Raw genomic sequence first — 24,259 nt, forward strand, 5'->3', positions numbered from 1 at the left:
GAAGCTTCCCGAGAAACCAGCCTTGGTTTCCTTTGTAGCTTCCTGACTTTACTCTCAGGTGGACGACATCTTTTACCTTTTTCATGGAACTTCATCGAACTTGCGGACTTCTGCAAATTGATTTTGGCAGATATGCTTTCACGTTCCGCTAGAATTGACGACACGAGCCTCAACTGCTGCAGTAAAAGCCGCGCAATTGGAACGGCAACAGAAGGCAGAGAAGTACACAGGACAGCGCCTGCCCTGTGTGCTTCGGTATTGTCTTGCCGTTTCTTCTGCGCTGTTTTTGCTATGAAGATCAACCAACTCTCCCAGCTTTACACTCTATTTGCTCAACTGTTTTACCTCGCAAGAAAATTTTTTTTGAATATTCGACGACGTTGGCTAGAATAAGACGCAGTGATGTTTTACACGTCAGCGATACATCCTTGATACCACACAAGAAGGCTCCGTTAGGCTTCAGATATAGAGACTTGAACACTGACTCGTAGACATTGTAGACAGGTGAATAACAATTCACGGAGTGCCGTGTGTTTGTGCTCAAGCAGGTCTGTGCGCCTGTTTCCGTCCATGTGTCCATGTGAGCACCGAAGACGTACATCCTTTGTCAAAAGATCCGAGGTCGTTAGGAGCTTGTGTGTTGCTGAATCCTGGGGACGTATTCTGCGACGATCGCCTCGGCGGTACTATCGCCCTCGCGTGACGTAGTGCCCAACCAGCCAATCAGAGCGCGCCTGACGGCGATACTATCACCGAAAGTTATCGTCGCATAATACCACCTGTCACATCCGTGGAACTCGTGGCACCAGAAAGCTCTCGAGGAAATGAAACAATCTATTGTGCAAGTATTCCTCATGGCAAAGTACGGCAAGTATATAGGTTATGTGGAAATCCACTAACGGGCCCGGGCCGTACGTGCTTCTTACGGAAGATAAGTTCGCCATCCATCTTAATTTCGCAGAGAGAGAAATACGTTTATTCAGTCATAAAAAAAATAGAAACTTGTACTTGTATGAAAAGGCAACCCCAGTGGTCTTTCCGGTGAGGTGCCTAGATTAAGTTAATGGTTTCGCTTCTTATAAGGTAGGTGAGCAAGCTGTCATATATAGCTTTGCGGTGTTGAGGGGTCCCTCTAGGAAGGATCCAGTCATTGAGAGTGGCGACTGAGCTCTGCAGCCCAGCAAGGCAGATTCTTCGCAGTGATGACAGGCCAGGACATGTCCATAGCAAGTGGTGTGCTGTGGCTGGCGCACGATGAATATTAAGGGTGTTCTTCTGTACCGTTTAACTGCCAACCAAACGATTCTACAGTACGCGTTTCTTTCGTGGTCTTTTGTGCCACGAAATCATCTCCAGCGAAAAACCGATCGCTTGACCAGAATTAGTTCGCAAATTGTATCCCGCTCCCACGCGCCTTTCCCCATCACGTGAACGTCCCGGCCGTCGCCCAGTGGCCCACTTCCGACGACGCTTTTAGTGTCTCAAAAAACAAGCCAACTCTCTCCCCTTCCTTCAGCCTCCCTCCCCCCTCCCTATCCGTCTCGCCGCCACTCAGCCCAGCCACCACCATCCACTTGTCGCCCAGCCACTGGATCAGCTCCCGCTCCGACGCGCCCCGCGCGAGCCACAGCAGCAGCAGCAGCAGAAGGCGTCCCTGCTGTTGTAAAGAAAAACCCGGGGGCCGCGTGAGAAAGCAGTATAGCCGCGGCAACGTAAACACACGCGCACGCGCGCCGAAGAACAACAACGCATAAAAGCGCCCCGACTGCGGAGGAGGCTTTCGGCGCAAGGCGAGAAGCCGTCGTCTTGCGTTTCACGTCGCGTATCGGCGGGCGCCGGTTCTTCCTCTCCCAGCCGTCACACCCTCCCTTCACCGTCGACGGGAGGAAGACGCGACGCCAAGGATGACTCGGCGGCGACGCCGGCAAGAACGGCGGCGCCGGGCTGACCAGGCGCCTCGTTTATATAAACAAGGAAACCAAGAACCCCGTCTGCTTCCCCACACCCACCGCTTGCGGCGACCACCGGAAGACTTCGAACCCCCTGGGAACGGGACGTTCAGAACTCCGCGCCGGCGCATGGAACGTGCGCTGCTCAACCTGGTCGCCGCTGATCGGGTTCTGGGACGACGACTCGCGTACGCGAGCCCTTGGCAAGTGCATCTGACGCATGCGCTATGTGCGCTTCGTACTGGTAGTTCCACTGGCAAGGTGTCCGATTCGGCTTTCGCGGGTGAGCTTAGTCGCAGGTATGGTCTAGGAGGCGTTGTGGGTGACTTGCGGACTGCGGTTGAGAAACACAGACGGTGCCGTCGGTATATAATGGCATGGGTGTTGTGATTCGTTGACGCCCTCGTGCTTGACAACTTGCGTTGAGCTTCTTCGTAAGTATGTCTCGCCGAAGTGGACGCGCTGGACAGCCTGGTAAGCCATAATGGATGACGCAGAGCTCCTTCCTAGCTAAACATCTTAAGTTACCCGTACGTGCGCGTCTGCGTTCTCTAGTCATCGTAGTTTCTGTTGTCTGTGTTCGGCGTATTCACGGCGTGCTATAACGATGAACTTCCCGAGAAGACAGTAGCTCTCGCCGGATTGAAGTCCAAGAGCTGTGGAGGGGACATTCTGTGCTTCCGGAGAGCCCGAACTATTTCGCGGCGTTTTACTGCACTTTGAAAGACCTGCGTTTCTCTAGGAAACAAGCTTTTCAGCGGCGACGTACTGCGGCATCTGCCTGAAGAACTTCTGGGCATGAAAAACTTTTTCAGAAATTGTATGTTCCGTCGTAATGTCTTCTGCAAGTGGCACGTGGCGATGAACAGTGCGTATGACACGGGCCTGAGTAAGCGATTGACTTTACAGCGAGCATGTTACTGAGCGCTTAGGTATGTATTACAATTAGATTACGAAGAATTCTCTGAACTCTCCCCTGCTATCTATTTTTGAGAATCCCATGGCGATGTTTCTCAGCAGGCTAAGCTTTATCCAGCACGAAAGGATTCATATTTGAAATCCATGTCAAGTTACGTACGACTGTTCTGAACATAGGATGAAAGTGCTGACGAGGCTGTGGCTGTTCGTTCTCCTGTTCACGACTTTGTGCCCGACACTCGAGCCACATGGTGTCCGAGTGGAAGGACGTTCGATTCACACACGATATCCGGGACCGACTCCGAAAAGTGAACGTCTTAATGCACTAGGTGCTATACTTAAGCGGCACGTCGCTAAGCTGCGAAGTGCCCCGATGGCGGAGCTGGTCTTTCTCGTCGATAGCTCGGCGTCGGTGGGCGCCGAAAACTTCGTCAACGAACTGCGCTTCGTGAGAAAGCTGCTGGCCGACTTCACCGTGTCCCACGATAGGACCCGCGTGGCCCTGGTGACATTCAGCTCGAAGAAGAAGGTGGTCCGCGAGGTGGACCACATCACAACGCCGTCGGCCGAGAACCATAAGTGCGCTCTGCACAACAGGCAGCTGGCCGGTGCGAGGTACTCTGGCGGTGGAACCTTCACCCTTGGGGCCATGAAAGAAGCCATGGTAAGCACTTTTCATATTGCTTGGCTTCGCAGTACTGTCACATATTTCACGCGAGAGAGAGAGAGAGAGAGAGAGATAACGTTTATTTGCACCTGTCAAAAATGACGAGAGAGAAGACTAGCCTCAACCGTAGGCCAGAATCCCATGGGACTCGGCGGCGGTCAGGGCGAGACCAATGACTTTGCGTTGCTCTTCTCCTTCGTGGTTGAGTAATAAGGTCTCCCAGGATTCTACATTTCTATTCGAGTAGTTATAGGAAGGGCAAGTCCAGACCATGTCACTCGTTCAAGTAGGTCTGCTACTCGACTGTTCTGGCGTAGGGAATTTGCCCCTTACCAGTAAAAGATTTGTCCTCGTATAATGAGAAATTAAGGGGGCAAACCAAGTTTTTGATGAGTTATAGTCAGCTCATCTAGTCAGCTAGTCAGTATCGAGGACTTAGTAAAGTGAAAAGAGCGCAGAATATCAAAAGTGAAAGAGTGTAAAATTTAGAATATTGGCAGAACTGAAAAACAGTGCAGCGCATGACTTGTTTACTCGTTTCTCTTGCGTCCACTGCTTGCGCGCCCCATGAGGAAGTTTAACGTTTTCTTTGCTACTTTACACTCTGGATACCAATTAGTGACTCTAAGGCATCCCATCCACTTTGATTTATTTATTCATATGTTATGCCATTGGAAATATTGACAACAACGCTGTACTCAAGCGATGTCGTCTTGTAGGTCGGGGATCTCTCCACAACGTTGAAGCGTACGAATGAAAAGATAACCTCAGGTTAAATGAATCGGTACAGCAATTGAGCAGTTCGCTAATCACAGTCAGCTGTAGGTCTTCCACTTCGAGCCGAAGTACGGCCACGAGGTAAAACGAAGGTGACTCTCAAGACTTTTGGTTATTCGGGTAGCTTGACATATCAGAAACGCAACAAAGTCAAGAAGCCATGAACACTGTCTTGCGTGGTAGTGTTCTGTGCCGGAACCGCAAACGCGTTCTTTCTCTCTTCGTGTCTCTTGAAGGACATTCTCAAGTTTGCTCGAGAAGACGCTGCCAAAGCAGTGTTCCTTGTGACGGACGGTTACTCGAACGGAGGGGATCCTCGGCCATGCGCGAAGATGCTGCGCGACAGTGACGTCACTATCTACACGTTCGGAATACGCAATGGAAACGTACGGGAACTGCAGGACATGGCCTCGACTCCATACGACGAGCACTGTTACATAATGGACAGCTTCGAGGAGTTCGAGGCACTCGCTCGAAGAGCTCTTCACGAAGGTGCGTGACTTTCAACGTTCACAGCCGAGAAACAAACAAAAAAATGATGGTCTTCACAGATCTTGCGTGAAAAACGGAACATAGGGGCTAGAGCATGTTTCACACTTACTCTCATGATTTGACATGTGCCTCGATGTATTTTGTCAAGCACAAAATGTGTGTGCAGAAATCGAGGGAACAAGAAATATAACATACATATGAGAAACTTAAAAGGCAACTTTTCAATCTTTCATTGCGATAGAGGTACTCCCAGTACTCTTATATGTTGAATAAGGCTGTGTTTGAAGTTTATTGAATACTTAGAGCAGATACAAAAGTATATGTCTTTATGGTAAATAAAAAGCTTACTTTAACTATTCTAATCGCCATAATGGGAACGACTCTAGAAGTATCTAGGATATGCAGAACGCATTTAAGTACGTTTCGCGGCAAAGTATTTCTGAAATAGTCTATTTTAACTTCAAATGCATTTCCATGATTCGATAAAAAGTGTCTCAGCGCCCCTGTAAGTAATGAACGCACTAGCCACCGTTTCCTACTACCAAAAGTACGCACTAACTACGGTCAACTTGCCTTGAAGTTTTTAGGTAGCTAAAGTTGGAATAATCTGAACTCTAATATTACATGCCTTCATTCCTCGCACTTGTTTTAAATAAGTATGAAGGAGTCACCTAATCACCTTACAATGTAATAAAACTGTTCGCCTTGTTGGTTGCTGTCAATACTGCTCACATTTTTTGTACTCTTTATCTTGGTTTGGGACTCTTAAACAATATTGTTGGGTCCCGGAAGATGGTTATGTCAATAAATGTAAAAAAAAAAAACATTATATTCTGGAGTTTTACGTGCCAAAACTGCGATCTGATTATGAGGCACGCCGTACTGAGGGGCTCCGGAATAATTGTGACAGTCTGGGGTTCTTTAACGTGCACCCTAATGCACAGTACACGGGCGTTCTTGCTTTTCGCCCCCATCGAAATGCTGCCGATCCCGCGATCTCGTGCTTAGCAGCACAACTCTATAGCAACTAGGCCACCGTGGCAGGTGAGAAAGAATGTTAATAGAATGCTAATAAACTTGAAACTTGAAACAGACGAACATATACTATCAAAGACAGTTCTTTTGTCGGTGGTCTAGCTCGAGCAGATGACACTCGGGCCACTAGTCAAAGGTGAGCGTTCTGTTCTCGCAAAAGCACAATGTTTAATAAAAAAAAAAGAGATGCATCAATTTTTCGGGCACTGTTTTTCATAGCGAAGCGGCGCCAAAGTCATGAGTCATGCGCCAAAGTCATGTGACCTGGAGTTTTCGGGAGCCGCTGGGGTGAAAGGGTCTTCAACGGCTCCCTGTCTTTCTCAAAAAACTCCCAGATATGCACGTGGGCCCGCACCAGCTGGTGAACGCGACCGAGTGCGCGGGACTGTGTTCGGAAGCCGACCCGTGCTGTCACCACGAGGCGCTCTGCACGTGTGGGATATCGTCGGGCCAGTACGCCTGCCTCTGTCCCAAAGGGCACTACGGATCGGGACTCAGGGGAGATTGTCACCGTAAGCATTCCGCGATACTTAGGTGACGGGGGCGCACGTTATGCCTCGTTTCATCATCATCATCATCATCATCATCATCATCATCATTGGCCTATATTTATGTCCACTGCAAGACGAAGGCCTCCTCCTGCGATATCCAATTACCCCTGTCTCGCGCTAGCTGATTCCAATTTGCGCCTGCAAATTTCCTAACTTAATCACCGCACCTAGTGTCTTGCCGTCCTCGACTACGCTTCGCTTCTCTTGGCACCCATTCTGTAACTCTAATGGTCCGCCGGTTATCTACCCTACGCATTACATGGACTGCCCAGCTGCATTTTTTCCCTTAATGTCAATTAGAATATCGGCTATCCCTGTTTGCTCTCTGATCCAAACCACTCTCTTCCTGTCTCTTAATGTTAGGCCTAACATGTTTAGTTCCATCGCTCTTTGTGCGGTCCTTAACTTGTTCTCGAGCTTCTTTGTTAACCTCCAAGTTTCTGGTCCATATGTTAGCACCGGTAGAATGCAATGGTTGTACACTTTTCTTTTCAACGACAGTGGTAAGCTCCCAGTCAGGATTTCACGATGCCTGCCGTATGCACTCCAATCCAATTTTATTCTTCTGTAAATCTCTTTCTCATGACCAGGGTCCCTTGTAAGTAATTGGCCTAGATAAACGTACTCTTGTACAGACTCTAGAGGCTGACTGGCGATCCTGAATTCTTGTTCCCTTGCCAGGCTATTGAGCATTACTTTCTCCGTTAAGGTCCTCAATTATTTGTTGTGATTAATCCCCAGTGTTGCCTAACAGGACAATGCCATCTGCATATCGAAGGTGGCTCAGATATTCGCCATCCTCATTCCTAAGCCTTCCCAGTCTAATAGCTTGAATACTTCCTCTGGGCATGCAATGAATAGCATTGAAGCAATTGTGTCTCCTTGCCTGACCCCTTTCTTGATAGGTCATTTTCTACTTTTCTTGTGGAGAACCAAGGCAGCTGCGGAATCTTTGTAGATATTTCCCAAGATATTCACGTATGGCGCCCGTACTCCTTGATTACGCAATGCCTCTATGACTGCTGATATCTTAACTGAATCAAATGACTTTTCAGAGTCTATGAAAGCCATATAGAGAGGTTGATTGTACTCTGAGGATTTCTCGATTACCTGATTGATGACATCGATGTGATTCATTGTAGAATATCCCTTCCTTAATCGAGCCTGTTCTCTTGGTTGATTGAAATTAAGTGTTGCGCTGATTCTATTGAAAATTACCTTGGTGAATATTTTGTACAATACCGAAAGCAAGCTAATTTCATAATTTCATTTCACCTCATTTCAGCATCATCAGCCTATTATTTTGCCCGCTGCAGGACGAACGCCTCTCCCAGCTATCTCTGATTTCCACTGTCTCGCGTCAATCGATAGCGTCATATAGATGCAAATTTGCACATCTCAGCTCACCACCTCATCATATACTATACGAGACTACATTTCTCTCCCCTTAGCATCCATCCTATTACTTTAACCGAGCAATGATTATCAGGTCCGTACCTAATACAACTTATTACCTGACCTGTCCAGCCTCATTTCTTAATCTCAACTATAACATCAGCTGCACCTGTGTGCTCTCTAAGCCGTATCGCCGTCTTACTGTCCTTTAACGTAACGCGTATCATTTTCGTTTCAGCAGCTAGTTGCACCACCCTTTGTTTCATCCCCCCGGCCTCCCCCCATTCAGCCCATCACAATTTCTGTTGCAGTCACCGCGTAAGCAGCCCTGTGCGTAAGTGATCTGTTCTGCGGTTGCGTGTTGACCTCTTTCTTTTAAATAATCAATTATGCGAAGCCCGCTAACAGTGGTTCATGAGGGCTAATGTTCAACAGTGTATTGAGAACGCACAACAACGCCGTCATTTCTTTCGTTTGTTAGTTCGTTATTTATTTTTACTTACTTATTTCCTTGTCTATACGTCAACCATGCGTTGACCCCGTGTTACTCACTTGTCTCGTTTAATTCGACGAACAGCGTGTCCTCGGGGCACCTACCAGCCCGTGGAAGCCAGCGGAGACGCGAGCATCTGCATTCCGTGCCCGCACGCGCACCAGAACTCTTCGCCGGGCAGCACCAGTGTGGCCCAGTGCCACTGCAAGAGGGGCTACAGCACCGAGGGCGGCACCTGCAAGGGCATGTTGTCTTTTCATGATAGAATCTATCTATCTAAATATATATATATATATATAGCCTACCCGCGTCATGCAAATTATGACACCGTGTTCGAAGCAACGCTATGTTGCACGAGCTTTGATTCAGGTCTTTGGTCGGGTTTGTCAAATTCCTGCATACGTCTCGGTTAACAAACATCAAATGAATCACTCAATCAGTGGGTCGAACGATTGGTCTTTTGATGGACCAACAAGTTAATTAAGCACTAAAATATTGAGTCAAATAAATCCGACCATGCCGATTCTGAAAATGGTGTACAGTTGTCATCGATGACTACGTCATCATAAACTGCTCTTAACTTCCAGCGGATGCGTTCGTATTTCTGTGATAGGTTCGCGCGGTACTGACGTCAGCCATCCTTGTCTGCATGCGCTCGCGACTTGAAAGAGCTACAAAATAGACATTTCACATTTCTCAAAGTAAATATGGCATGTTGAGGTAAATTGAAGACTGCTGACGTACCGGCTGGACCACATCACCTGCAGTCACCTACAGCCCCCCCCCCCCCCCTTTTTTTTTACAGAATTTATTACACAAAAATTTATTACCCTGTGTTCTCTAGAAAATGTGTACTTTGCAAGTGCATAAATGACTTCGCCTGGAAACGACACGCAGTGGTCCACTGCGACCCGCTGAGTCCCCCGGCCAACGGGTACATGGTGAATGCAGACTGCGAGGTGGTTTTCAACGCCGCCTGCGGGTTCCGCTGCAACCCAGGTTACCGCCTCATCGGCAACAGCATACGTGTCTGTCAACACGATGGCACCTGGTCTGGCAGCGATCTCGAGTGCGAAAGTGAGTAACTCGTTAATTCGCATCAGTCGCTTTAGCAGCTATACCGATAAGCCTTATACTGTAACTGTAACTACATAACCAGTTCCTGATGCCAACTGCGCATTCGCACGGAGGTGCATGCTCACAAGTGGTTGCAATACAGTGAATGGTATATCAGCATAATAATAGTAGATCAAGCTTGTTTATCAATGTTTTCTTCGACTTATGAGGGTAACCTGTGAGGTCAGTACAACAAAACAGAAACGCCGAACATAGGCGCCAATTGAATTTATTGCAAAAAGATTGTTTTCCCTCCCTACAATTACGGCGTCCTTTTGAGTCTCTTTCGCTTGGTAACATTACTTCCGCTTTGAGTTTTTCATTGTTTAGTTAGACAGAGTCCTTATACTGATCTAGGTCGACATTCCAGCGCACCGAGGCAGATATAAATGTGGGCTGAATATGAAACCCATGTCACACCGTACCACAGCACAAGTCTTACAACGCGTTTTACAGTTGAATCAGTGCGCATCAAGAGCTAAGATTACCGACGGCATTCTCACTGCAGTCTTGTTGAGAAAGTGTTCACTCCGTATCTTTGATTTCACTCGGGGAACAACACGTTCACGTTGCATGGAGACATATCTTGACGATTGCGGCTTTATCTGGGGGGTATTCTGTAAGGGTCCACCTAGTGTACACGTCCATTTCGTCTGCTGCTGAAGTTCTGATTGGCTGCTGGGCTGGGGTTCGCGTCAGCAGGAGACAAGCACCTCAGCCAATCAGCACTTCAGCAGCAGACAAAATGGACGTGTCCACTAGGTGGACACTTACAGAATACCCCCCCCCCCCCCCTCTTCCTGCTGTGTTTCGCTCGTAGAGAAGAAATGTGCCCCGCTGGAAGCGCCCCTCCGTGGATCCATGAGCTGCTCCAGCGACTCGTTCGACTTCGACACGACGTGCGAGTTCGAGTGCCAGAGGGGGTACGCGCTGATTGGGTCCCGCAAGCGGACCTGCCTCTCCATCGCCCTGTGGGACGGCCTGCCCGCACTCTGCCGACGTAAGGTCCACTAGAGGGCACTGCTCATATTTCTTGCCGTGTGTGGTTATTGAAAATACGACCTAACGTTAAATTGGCGCCTCTTAGAGTTAGCTTAAATTACCTTTATTCGTTATAGCCTTTCAGTGACTCTGAGCGTCTTCGTGGACATTGCGATCGGTGTATCTTGTGTTCTAAGACACACGATACCTCAGCTGATGTATCGAAAATACAGATACCGATACCCGTCCTGACGAATGTATCATGATACAGATGCAAGATACCCAAAGGGTATCTTGAGATAGCATATAGGATAAATCTACCTTCGCTACTGCCCAGCCTTGCTTATACTTAGTTCTGTAAAGGTAGGTAGGTAGTAAACTTTATTGACGCCCTGAAGTAGTCACCCCTCGTTTTCATGGAGGGAGGACCGCGGGCCGCTCCCACGTCGGGACGGGAAGGCCAAGCCTCACCGCCGCATCGTGGGCCTATCTGGACTGCCTTGAGTTGATGGAACCAGTCATGACTCTTGATCAGTAAATAAAATTTAAAAAAAATCTGTACACGACAGCGAGCTGAACTCCACCTGCGAGCCAAAACTGCGCACAAATTCTGATCTGGTGCGCACCGAAATATCTGACACGACAGCTCGATAGTGATAGCTATAAAATTTTATTTCACAGTGACGACATGTTTACTTATGTTGCAAAAATAAAAAACTCATTTCGCTGTATCGACCATTCAACCTTACCTTTTAAGGATAAAGGTGTTTAGCCATGAGATAAGCCACCAAACCAGCACCCTTCGGGATGCAAAAAAATTTCATTACGGTATAATGAATAGCGCACCAAATGGACACTAAATATTAGCACGAAATCGGTTTAGACTGATAAAGTAATCTTTCGCAACCATATTTGCATTCATTTTGCGGATAATGGCTAGATCACTACTAGTTCAAACTTTCCCTCTTTTGGATAGCTCCAAAGTTCCAGCGCTGGTAAGCCAGTGTCGTTTCACGGATTTCAACGTATAGTCTCTCATACATGGACCGTTTTGGCACAAGAGGAAGCATCGCAACTTTCTAATTTGAGTCCTAGGTTCCTCTAAAATGAATCGTAGTCATTTACCGATCAACAGTTTACTGTAGACCCGTGAAGACCTATGACGTTAAGGTGAGCTGATTTGCGAACTTGATGGTGGCCTCGCGACCCCTTTGGTATTCACGTCTATTGTGACATACCAAGACTCCTCTCATTCGAGAAGCGAATTCACTAATGCTGCTTAACATTTATCTTTTGTGTCCTTTTAAAGAGAATAATATGATTATTTTAACGCTGGCCCAAAAGGGGCGGGGAAGTGAAGACGAATGTTAATTATTCATTTTTAGAAGATGACTGGTCCTATCGCATGCTTCGCCCATTATCTTTTGCTCGCGCTGTTAACAGGTTACCTGTTTTACCAAAATCTCTCACTGCGATTCTGCACGTAACCTGATAGAATGAGATCGCGTTGCAACGCCCCGCAGCCGTCACCTGCCCACCCTTGGTGGCACCGGCTAACGGGGCCTTGAGCCCAGCCCACTGCAGCGAGACGAAGTCGTCGTTCGGCGAAGACTGCACTGTCACCTGTGCCGACGGATTCCGCGTCTCGGGCCCCGACACTCGCCACTGCCTCAGCACGGGGACGTGGAGTGAGCCCGACGACGTGACCATCTGCGCTGGTAAGGATCCTGCTGTGTGGTGGTCTTCAGTGTCCAGTTTTTGTCCCGATGATTATGATGATTACGACGATTGATCATCCGCTGTGAAACAGCGCGGTGGTGCATGCCGCCTTGGGCTACGCAGGTGCTTCGCACGTCATTTTATGCCAGGCATCCCTGGTGCACAGAAACCTCTAAAAGAGGAGGAGGCACGTGCTATGCGTGCCCCCCTAACCACCGCCCCCCTCCCTCTCGGCTACGCCCCTGGACTCGAGGAATATATATGTTTGGTTGAGTGACTTAACTCATCCGTTATATAGCTATAGTAATCTTGTTATTCCCGTGTTCTGAAAGCTGAGCTTTAAGAGGCACTGATATAATATTTTCAACTATCCATGTTTTTGCATGAAATGGTGGCCCTAAACCTCTAAACCCTAAGAAAGTGTTGACAAGTTCAAGAGCGCCTTAAATAATTTATAATCATAGGTTTTCTGTGACCATTTTCGGTGCCGTTTCCCATTAGAATACCGTGTTGTGACGTCATGACGCAGTATGCGGTCACATGGGAGGAGGACAATGCGACGTTTTGACACTCGCTCGGTCGCCTCGTATGCTGATAATTGTTGTAAAGGCCGATGTATCAGCGTAGCGGACGATCGAGCGAGCCGGAGCGAGTGCCAAAACGTCGCAATGGCATGCTCCCCCGTGACCACATACTGCATCCTGACGTCACAACACAGTAGAAGCGTAACCGAAACTTCCTGTAGAAAGGCTATTATAATGCATTGCCTAGGGCGCTGTGAGGCTTTTTTTTTTTCTGGACTTTCGAGATAGCGAACCTTTAATTAAAGAAGAAAAAATAGACTCGAAGTTGTCGCGTTCAGTTTAACTTTGAGCCCTTTACCTTTGACATCAACACTACCGAGCACATCTCTGGTATCGTTCACTGCATGGGCTTTTTCAGTCAATCGCTAATCCATGAGAAAGTTTAGACGTGCTTAGGAACGAGTTCCGATAGCTCATCGCAGACTGCGCCACCCAACGCAGTCAATTTCGATTTAAAATAATCTGGTCTCCCCTTCCCTCTTATCAGGTACTGAGCCTCCTGTGATCAGAAACTGCCCAGGTGATATAGTTGTCAACTCGGAGCCAGGTTACGGAGAAGCAATCGTCGACTGGGAGATGCTTGAGGCTGTGGACAAGACCGGAGCTTCGCTCTTCCTCAACGTGGCTCCATCTGTGATGCCGCCACACTTGTTCCCCATTGGACAGCACGAAGTGTCGTACTGGGCCGAGGACGAGTGGGGAAACACGGCGTTCTGCAACTTTACCGTGACGGTAGCAGGTGGGTCAAATGACAGACACCGTCCGCAAGAGTTTGGTGTTCACGCGCACCAACACATTTTGATTAGCTAGTCGGCCCCTGTTGATTTCTTTAAAAAAAGAAAAAAAAAACATCTTCTGTGACGACGGACGTCGACGATAATGATCATGAAGATCCTCAACTGTGGCATGTGTCCATGTGTACACTTAGTTATCAGTCGCCGAACAAGATAATCCTCAGTCTGGAGAATTATCTATTAGGTGTAGGCACACCAGACACGTGCCCCCTTCCACCGTCCCTCGAAATTTCTCTGTTTCTATGCCGCTTTCCCAGCCCCCTCCCCGTCCCCTGTCAAGTGGGTGCCCCCCGCCCCCCGAAAAAAAATTTTGGCTACGCCACTGGCTTGGAGCCCACGAGTCGTCAGGCCAGCGACTGACAAAGTTTTTGTTGTCCTGACGAAGACAATTAAGTCACCTTGTCGTAACATTGGTTCCGGGCTGATATCTTATTGTTCGACCAACGCTAATAATTTCGAGTGTCCATTTTCCCGTGAATCCTTTGTCTCGCTTGGACGGCACCCACTTGGCGATAGGGGAAGAATCTGGCGATTGGAGGAAGCACAAGACAAACTACTCAAAATACAAAAAAGAAAGATGTTAAACAGCAAGAATAGTACGCAAATGAATGCGCAGATTGACTCAAACTAAGTTATTAAATACGTATTAAATAATGATGGATAAAGTACCGCTGTATTAAACAATTCAGAGAGTTAGGAATTGAAGTGAAGTGAACTGCGGTGCCTAGAGAATTGGCCAAGTTGGTTTGTCCTCTTCTGGGCCTATATTCGCAAAGATCTCTTGCGCTAGTATTGTTCGTAAGACAAAATTTCAACCAATCCTGCTGCTGGGCATATTATTAGCAAATGCAGACTGCTAGTGGGAAAGAGCACCTACGAACAAAAAGCTTTGTGAACGCGGCCCCTGTCCTGTTTGTAAGTCGTGTACGATCGTCTGCCCTGTTCGCCATGTGATGTTGAACCAAAACCAAATGGTTCCACTTTGAACTCTTGCAAAAAAAAAGAAAAAAAAAGAGGGCAATGGGGGCAGGAGTTGTGTCCGCTCATTTATAGAGCGCAGTTCTTAGGCGCCCGTTTAGGCGGCGAGCGTCAGCGTCGACGTAACCGAGCTAACAAGCACAGCGATGAAAGAGCGAACGCTGAGCCCAGCGGGGGATGAAAGACGCGAGTAGGAAAGCGGAGGAGTAGGGTGCAGCGGAACCTTGAGGCGGGAAGCGGAGGAGGAGCGTATGGCGAAAGCGTGAGGAAAAAAGCGTAGTGCGGCGACAATTGCTACGAGATGGCGCCAGAGTAGCGCGCGTCGTCTGGGAGGTCTGCTTGCGGCGGCTGCTGTGAATTGTGCCTACGCGTCACCCACGCGCTGCCTCTCGCGACCTCCAGATTAGCGAGGCTTGTCGCGACCTTCAGATTCGCTTCGTTTGTAACGTGCCGCACAAGACACATTGTCCGCGCCAGCCAATATACCGCAAAGTGAAAACACGTACAGAGCTGCGCTCAAATTTCGCATTAGGGAGTATCGTAATCGTCGGTGGATTTTTTAAAATTTTATCTTCACGTTATTTATTGCGCATCCGCTGGACTTGTAACGATCGATGTCGATATGAAACAAGGACTGCGCAGGGCTAAGCGCCCTAAGCAGTTGTTCCTTTGTTTTCTAGCACTGCAACTCCAGGATTATTCAACTGCGATACCTCCGAACTTAAACAGTATCCAGGGCTACGAGTGTGGGAGCGAAATCTGCGTCGCGTTTTGACTTCATTACGCGATATATTAATCTTTACTGTCAGGCTGAAGCATACTTTTCTATGCCTCACGCTGAACCTACACCTATGTTACATTATTTTTAAGGGTGGGCGAATATTTGAAGTTTCGAATACGAATGGAATATTACTCTAACTATTCGTATTTGAAAATTTTGAAAATTCGCTGTGCAGTATTTTCGAATATCGAAACTAACTAAATATTTCGCAGAAACCAACTGAAAGTCGGGTTGCTGTTCTCCGTCTGCTAAACAAAGTATCGCAAATATCGTGCATTGGCCGACGTTCTGTCAAGACACCTGCCTGTGTTCGACTTTTCACAAAATGGCAAAGCACCTTCGATCCCAGCATCTCGCACACGTCACAGGATCAACACATGTATGGCGCATCCGATAAGACAAAAGCCTTACAAAGTCTCCCCAGCAGAACGCAAGGTCATCGATGAAAAGTTCGCGAAATGCTGTAAAGGGATATAGTTTAGGAGTCGTGGGCGGCTCCAGTGATATTCGTTAAAAGGAAAGAAAGACGGGACATGGACATTTTGCGTGGACTATCGACACCTAAATTCGGTCACTAAAAAGGACGTCTATACACTTCCGCGGATTGAGGATGCTATTGATTGCCTCCGTTCAGCCCCATACTTTGCTTCAGTTGACTTGCGCTCAGGCTATTGGTAGATCCCGATGGACGTTTGCCGCGTTTCCGTAAGAACGCTGTGCCATTTAGCACTGCCGTCGCAAAGCCTGCGCGTGGCCTCCGAAATGCGCAAACTAACAAGCATACACACATAGGACTTGTAATGCGTGAAGGACACTAAAAATGCGAACGCATTAAAAGAAAAGGGTGCAGTTCTTCATTTTTTTTTTTTGAACCACAACAACAGATTGCATTCGTTTGATCCGTTTGCTTACAAACTTCGCCTGTGGGTCGCTGGCGGGGCTTGGGAGAACCAGCTAGCCAAATTACTTTGTTGCGTTCGACGTTGCAGCTCGAGCAGTAACCCGTGAATTTCAACGCGTGTTTTTCTCAACAGTGACTTTGTCGTTTGCGTGGCACTAAACCCTTAACACCTGTTCCCACCCCAAGTCTCTCCTACCCAAATGCCACGCACGTTGTTCTGCCGAGATTCGATTCTGCAGCCGTAAGCAAAGTGATACCGTGTCGAACAGACTACACTGCACTGATAACGTGCAGAGCTAGTTCACCGTGCGGCCTATTATGCTCTCTACACAGAGACGCGAAGTACAGCCACACGTAATCACGGTTTCACCGGTAGCGGGTTCACAATATACACCACAAGGTGTTTCAACCCGCCACCTCCCAGCTTCGAAGGAACAAGTGTTCATCGCATTTTGTCACGAAGCTGGTGATTACTTCAAAGTATTCGGGGGTATATGTGTCTGTCGATGGCGTCATTACATCGTAGATAGCGAAAACGTGAATGCGGCAGTAGAAGTGATCCGTGACTGACTTGCAGCAAAAACAATAAGTTGCGCCTGTGCAGTGATTGGAGACGTGGGACGGCCGGACACAACGTGTTCTTGTTTTAATGTCATTATCATTTCATTGCAATTAGCATTATTAGGGTACTTCAAGCACTTTCCGCGTGCTGTCTGTCTGGCTGCCTGTCTTTCTGCCTGTGCCTCTAGCGTCTTCCCACCAACTTGGATAACTGGGTAGTCTATGGTCTAATGTTTCACAGCATCGCGCTGCTGTGATCAGGAAACCGGGCTCGAAAGCAATAGTCGGACCAACTTGGATCACGGGTATCTCACATTGCATATGTACCGTTTTCCCGCCAACTTGGACCAATGGGTGATCACTCGGCGGCCGCATTCCGATGGGGCGGGATGCAGAAATGCTTGTGCATGAACCCCAGGTGGTCAAAATTATTACGCAACCGTTCATAAGGCGTCCCTCACAACCCACTATCCAGTTTAGAGGGGCGTTAAACTCCACAATTTACTTATTTATTCTTTTTTTTAGGGGCGAAGCACCTTAGGGCCAAGCCTTGTCCCTCCCTCGTCGCCCGTCGTCCGTAGCTCTGGTTTGCATGGAGTCCGCTAGGGGCGCTGCGGTGCACAAGGGCGATCGTTCCCGACGCGCGCTCTCTTTCTCTATTTAGCCATGGATGATAACGGTCGGTGCACAAGGGCGACGGTCCCGACGCGCGCTCTCTTTTTCACTTCAGCCATGGATGATAACGGTCGCTTTTGATAACGGCACGTCCGCTATGGATGAAAAGGCGAGAGCGGCGGCTCAACTGCAAGCGGAGTCGAGGGCTCGGAAAGCTGCTGCAGCACGGCGACGCAGACAACAAGCGGACCCGGAGTCTAGGGCGCGGGAAGCTGCAGCAAAACGCAACGCCGCCAATCGGACCCGGAGCTGAGGGCTCGCGAAGCTGCAGCAGCACGGCAACGCCGGCATGCGGACCCGGAGCTGAGGGCTCGCAAAGCTGCAGCAGTACGGCAACGCCGGCAAGCGCACCCGGAGCTGAGGGCTCGCGAAGCTCGCGCTCGAACCGAGCCACCAACCTCAGGTAGAGAAGGCTTCCGGCGTTTTGCCGCCGCTTCCCGCGCTCTCGCCGCCTCTGGGTCCGCTTGCCAGCGTCGGGGGATTCATGGTTAATCGAATGATCCCCCGGTGCTTCGCCCACTCATCATCATTCACTTCGTGGATATGCGGTGATTTTTTCCATACTGCAACAAAATCGGTGCTCCAGGGAGGTACTGGGTATCGATCCCATGCAAACAACGACAAAAGATTTTGAAGCATTGCGTAAACAAAATAGGTACAATGTAAGCTTTGTTGCGAGTTTCGCGGCTGAAGCCTGCATTACAATCTGATTTTTGCTTGTAGTCTGTCATTCAGTTTTATGGCTGTCTAGTCATGTAACAATTTTATATTTTACGCCACAACCAGTGATGTTTTTCTTGCAACGGGCTCTATTACATGTGTCAAGGGCACACAGGTTCTTCAGAAGCTTTTTCATTTATTTTTCCGCATATTCTGGCCTTTCCACGGCAATCTATTATTTTGCGTTTTTGGAAAGCTAGTAATACAGAAGCCATTCGTTTTTGGAAAGCTTGTTTGTAACCAGGCTCTAAAGATGTTGAGAGGCTATTTCTGCAGTGTTTTAAATTGCAATTACTAATCTTGCGTTTTACACTGATCCTAACTGTCCTTGATGGTAACCTGTTTTTATTGATAAAAACAGGTTACCATCAGGTTACCATAGTTACCTGTCTTTATCAATACAAGCCTGAAACCTAACTATATGGAAATAAATATTCCCGTTGTAAATACGTACGTCCGCATTTGACTATTCGATATTCAGTGCCATATTTGATACTTACTATTCGTATTCAATTCGTATTCGTAAAAGTTGGTATTCGCCCGCCACTAATTATTTTACTCAATTACCATAAAAGCATGAAGTACACACAACACACTGAAGTCACTAAATGTTAGTGTTGCATTGGGTGTTCTGACGATTCATAATACGAATACGTATTTTCCTCATGTAAAAGTGGTCTAATTTGTAACTTGCTTGCTTTTTGCTTGCAGACGAGGAGCCACCGTTTGTTGAAAGCTGTTCCGACCCGCCTGAGGCGTTTTCTGACGGGCAATCAGTCGCATACGTGTCCTGGGAGGAGCCGGTGTTCTCGGACAACTCGGGAGAAGATGTGAAGTTATGGCAATCCCACAGCCCGGGAATGTTTCCTGTGGGCGATACGTTAATCACATACGTAGCAACCGACGCCTCTGGAAACAACGCCTCTTGTGTCATCAAAGTCACTGTGAGAGGTGACCGCTTTCTTCATAACGAACGCCTGTGCACGTAGCGGGAGAAAACCAGATTGTACATGTATTTGAAGTACACCTTCCGGCTTTATTGCGACAGCAATTATATGAACACTTCAACCGGATCTCAGCCGTCGCCGTGAGGTTCCGTATAGATTCCAAGGGCGATAAAATCGTCGCCGCGCGCCGTATGCGCGAGCGAAAGCGCGCGCTATCACGGAGGGCGAACTCCCCCGCGCGCTATCACGGAGAGCGAAGGCACGGCGGAAAGCAAACGCAACCGTCGCGCGAAAAGCCGTGGGGGTATGGGAGGGAGGGAGGGAGGCGGGGCGACGCTGTGCTCCGGCACCAAAGGCGTATCTTGCAACCGGGCGTAAGGGGAACTTGCCACTCAATCTCCCACGCGAAAGCAAGAAAGCGGGAAGGCAGCGCGGGAAGGAGGCGGGAGGGGGGGGCAGCTTCTCCTCTGCCAACTTCTCCTCTGCACTTTGCCCGGCGGTGGCGGTCGCCCGCACCGTCTCTTATCTCCACACGGCTCTGACCTTTGTATGCGCTGTGCATTCGCCGCTCAGTTTCCGTTGAAGCGACAGACCGCGCGAACCTTCGCCCGCTGCGGCGTCTGCGCTTGCTGCCAGCGTTTTGACAGTCGTTGTCTGCGGTCATTCGGTGTGATCTATTCATGTTTGCTTGTGCGCGCTGACACCACACTTATTAATTCAGTTAGTAAGCGAATATGTCCAAGTTTATGCAGCCAATAAAACTACTATCCCTACTCCGAATAGCTCTCTGCTAATTTGCTATCGCAATTGATGCTTCGCCTTTCGGGCGAAACAGCGACTTTTTTTGGCATGGCGTTGCTGAAAAGCACGTCAATGCTACTAACCGATTTTTACGGATGTTTCACTGTACTACCAATTTCAGTGTTGCCCGGGCTATTATTACCCCGCTGCCCTACTATCTCACGGTCAAGCAAATTTCCAACCACCTGTTTATGGCAACTTGCCGCACATGCGCCGTTTGTGTAATCGAGAAACAAGCAGTTATGTATCCGCGTGAATGTTTCAGGGTGAGGATATCATCTCCCAAGTTTTACCAATTCCCGTGACAACAAAATTTTTTCAAGTCGAAATCACCTTGGTAAATTAACTGCTCATTGTGCTACTGTCTCTTATGAGTTCGTGGCCAAGCTTTCATACGACAACAAAGCATCTTGCGCAGGCATAGAAGCAGTTCCAGTTTAATGTGATCAAATACCCTTTAATTCGCGTTGCCACACATATTAGTGCATACACAACATATTGTTTATGAGCCAACGCCACGCGAAAGTGTACTTAGAGGTGTGAAATTTAACAGTGATCAAGCCGACGACTATGAAATATAGGTTATGGACAACACATCTTATAAGACACTATTGCAGTATCTCTATGAAACCGGCATACATGCTTATATTCAGTTTCATGCCGATGTTATGCCACGTGGCAAAACAAGCGGGGACAAGAATGTACATTTTTCCAAATAGCTTAGTTTTTGAACTCCTCGTAACGACATTCAGCGTACCACTGCTGTCGTATTAAGTCATTTATTCCTGCCGACCGCGTTTCCAGAGCACCGATGTACCCAGCCACCACCTCCAGCCAATGGGAACGCTGACTGCCAAAGCACCACTTCTGGTGTCACTTGCATTGTTTCTTGCTTGGAGGGCTATGGTCTTGAACCTGACAGCCCCAGTGAATTCTCGTGCACCTTCGCCGAGGGATGGGCTCCCTATCGACCACAGTCTTTTCCCGACTGCTCTGGTAAGTTGCTCAACTAATAAGTCACGACGTTTTTCTCGGATTACGCAAGTATCAGACACTTGAGATTCCCGCAAGGTGGTCTGACACATAGCAAAGCACTTCACCCGCTGTCACCGTGGTTCAGCAATTATGGTACTCCCCTGATAAACACATTTCCGCAGATTCAGTACCCTGTCGCGGTGGCAGAATTCTGATAGGCACGGAATAAGAAAGCACCTATGTGGTGAGATATTGATGCACTTCAATAAGCTCCAAGGTGGTAAAAATCTATACACGACCTTCCATTGTGGTCTTAATCATGGCCCATGAGCGAGTAATAAATTTCAAATCACAGTGATGCACTGAACACACACCTATTCAATAAATCAGGAAGAAGACATTAACGTGACTCAAAAGATGAGTCGAAAGTTTCAGCTGCAATCTGAACACAGCTTCACAGATGTACAGTGTGTACACTATGTATTGGCTGCGGATATAATGTATTGGTGTTAGCAACAGTCCACAATCTCGGCTCGCTTTTCGGTATGTGCAATATTTGCAAGCGTAAATCCTCGCAGTTCTTTAGCTTGATACCTTCCCTAGGCGCTTCTTAAAGAACGATAAGTTCTGATGCATACTAACAGCAGTTATCAGGTCGGCGCGTCTATTGCAAGTAAAAGCTACTTTCTGTTCACCTGGTGCCTAAAAACAACCCTTTCAAGAAACATCGCAGATGCCGAAGAAGCGTAAGGTAAATGGCGCAGAGGACCAAGTGAGAATGCTATTGACCAGGCTTTTTTCTTTTTTTAAGAGTCTGTACCCTCACCGGCGGCAACGGTAAACGCGAGGATGCTGTACTCTGCGCCGCTAGGATTGGAGTGCGATGAAACAACGCAAATGAATATGCGCGACCACATCCAGGTGAAGCTGGCAACACAGGTAAGACAAGTTGTCCAAACACGTACGTAGGTTCTTTTAAAGCGATAGCTTTCCTTATAGCTACTTCACCCACTTTGGATGGTCGGTGTTTCTCGCTCTGTAGACAAAGTAACAAGATGCATAGAGGATGAGAACAGGAGGCTAGAGGAGGAAACGCAAGTACGGAGGGGGCGAAAGCACAGCAGAGCGCGATGACTTCAAAGGATCAACGATGAAAGGAAGGCGCGCGCCCAACCACGGCCGGACTGCAGCTGCAGTACGCGCGCGCACGCACGCGCGTCTGTTTAATCCCGCCGTGGCACAACACAGATGCGTACCATGACGTCGTCATCAACTCGTTCTCAGGGTGTGCACATGGCGTGCACAAGACGTGTGCCGGATCGCGCTTACACCAGTTTCTGGCATTGAGATTGGCTGCGGGGTCGAATTGAGCATTTCACTGAGATATATACAGTGGAAGTGACATCGTGTTTGGTATTGTGGTTGGCAGCAAGGTTGAGGTTTATTCATACATACTGTGAAAGTGACACCATGGTGGACATTGAAGTTGACACTGAGGTTGCTCCTAAGTGTGTCGGATGATCTGTGCATAAGTGTTGCCGTGGATCACCGGAAAGGCATGGGGAAAGGCAGCAGGCCGGTCACACACAAGAAAGCTATCAGTGAATTTGACACTAATCTACAACGGTTTATGCGCTAAATTTTTATCCGAATAATTCTTTGCCTCAATTGACTAATTTGCCCATGCTGTGGTCTGCGTCACACACAAGAAAACTATCGGTGAATTTGATACTAATCTACGACGGTTTCTGCCCAATCTTTTTATCCGTGTTTAAATTCTTTGCCTCAATCGACTACTTTGCCCATGCTGTATTCTGCGTGACAACTTTCGCTGCGCCGGAAGCAAGTCAAGAGAGCTCAAGGAGATGGAAAAGACACGTATTCAGTGGCAGCGACGCCTGATGCGTGGGTTTGCGCAATCCTCTGTGATAACAGGTCGGCGGCGCCAGATGTCGCTCTCCGACGTACTGCGCGCCCTATGGAATTTGTTATAACAATGTGAAAGCAATGACATGTATACATATATAAAGTAGTCACGTAGTATTCAGGCTGACGTCCGCATTCGCTATAGCATATCGAAAACGGAAACACTGCTTCTTTTCAATTTTTTTTTCTATCTTTATTTTTTTTTTAGGCGGCCATGTGTCCCGAAGGTGTGAGCTGCGCTGTTGAAGACCTACATGTCGATTGCTCTAAGGGTGGCGCGACACCGAGTGGCCACCGGTACAAACGCTCGAAAGAGACGGAAATCGGCGTCTCTTTCCGTATCACAGGTAACGAACTCCTTCCATTTAATGCTCTGCGAGCGTGTTCATTATGGCATGTATAACTCTAAGTATGAAATCCTCAAACTGTAATCAACGTTTCGACAACAACAGAACTTGCTCTTCGTCAGGACGCTGTTAACCTGGTGAAGACCAAGTGTCTTTGTCAAAAAGTTGATTCCACGGAGGCTGATGTTTTCCTTGTTCGGCCACTGTTGACACCTTCAAGTCTCAATATTTCCATGACCCTTCGGTTTGTCTAAATATGAAAGACATAGTCCAACACCATCTTTTACGCGCCGTGTGATGGCGTAGTGGCTATGGCGTTGTGCTGCTAAGCACGAGGTCGCAGCTTCGATACCCAGCCGCGGCGGCCGTAATTCGACGGGGGCGAAGTGCAAGAATGCTCGTGAACTTATATTTAGCTTCATGGTAAATACCCTCACTCAGGGGGCCAAAATTAATCTGTAGTCCCCAACTACGGAGTGCCTCATAATCGTACCGTGGTTTTGGCATGTAAAACCCCAAAATATAGCTTAAAAATTTTAAACGTCATCTTTTATGTCACCCAGGATGTTATACGGCATTCTATACAGAATAATAATAAACGAAATGAGCGCACGACGGCTTCTCATAGCTACTGCGAGAGGCTTAAAACTAAAGCGTCATCGTCCATTGGCCGACAGTTTGAACAATACCTCCCAGATTGGTAAAAGTGTATTCTCGCTGCTGTAGTTATATATTTTGAGACTATATCTCCTCCTTAAAAAACAAATAAAGAAAAAAAAAGGAAACGGAAAAAGAAAGGATGTTTCTTGCCTGTTTTCACGTTGTTTGGCGACGATAGCAAAGTGGATGCATCGCCATGCCCAAGAGCCCCAATGTACTTTATGGATGGATGGTGGTGCATATCCGTGAAGTGTGTCAGCGACGTTCTTCTTTTTTTTTTAAAGACAAGAATGAGCTAACTATAGCAACACACAGATCTTGTAAGGGAGTACTGGCTCAACAAAAGGTAAAAGTGTTCGTTATCACGAACACTTGGTCTCTTCTAAATTATTCTAGCGACCAGTCAAACAGTCGGATACTGCAATTTTCAGAGACTTTGTATATGCCCCCGAACTGCAGAACTGGGCGAAGGTACGATAAAGCAAACGCGCAGTGACGCATTGCGAAGAAAGCTGC

The 24,259-nt window shown here is 47.9% G+C and overlaps 1 protein-coding gene across 1 annotated transcript in view; it reads left to right on the forward strand.

The window, feature by feature from the left end:
* The first annotated feature begins 1,559 nt into the window (after positions 1 to 1,559).
* LOC119433441 (sushi, von Willebrand factor type A, EGF and pentraxin domain-containing protein 1-like) overlaps positions 1,560 to 24,259 on the forward strand; it is a 58,881-nt gene continuing 36,181 nt past the window's right edge. The window contains 12 exon segments of the mRNA XM_037700648.2: positions 1,560 to 3,531; positions 4,548 to 4,803; positions 6,174 to 6,350; positions 8,362 to 8,520; positions 9,175 to 9,354; positions 10,214 to 10,393; positions 11,898 to 12,092; positions 13,165 to 13,416; positions 18,799 to 19,038; positions 20,640 to 20,831; positions 21,622 to 21,749; positions 22,945 to 23,083. Coding sequence (XP_037556576.2) covers positions 3,046 to 3,531; positions 4,548 to 4,803; positions 6,174 to 6,350; positions 8,362 to 8,520; positions 9,175 to 9,354; positions 10,214 to 10,393; positions 11,898 to 12,092; positions 13,165 to 13,416; positions 18,799 to 19,038; positions 20,640 to 20,831; positions 21,622 to 21,749; positions 22,945 to 23,083 — 2,584 coding nt within the window. The 5' untranslated portion in view covers positions 1,560 to 3,045.

Source organism: Dermacentor silvarum, chromosome 11, assembly GCF_013339745.2.
Source record: "Dermacentor silvarum isolate Dsil-2018 chromosome 11, BIME_Dsil_1.4, whole genome shotgun sequence".
In the NCBI taxonomy this organism is placed as follows: Eukaryota; Metazoa; Arthropoda; class Arachnida; order Ixodida; family Ixodidae; genus Dermacentor; species Dermacentor silvarum.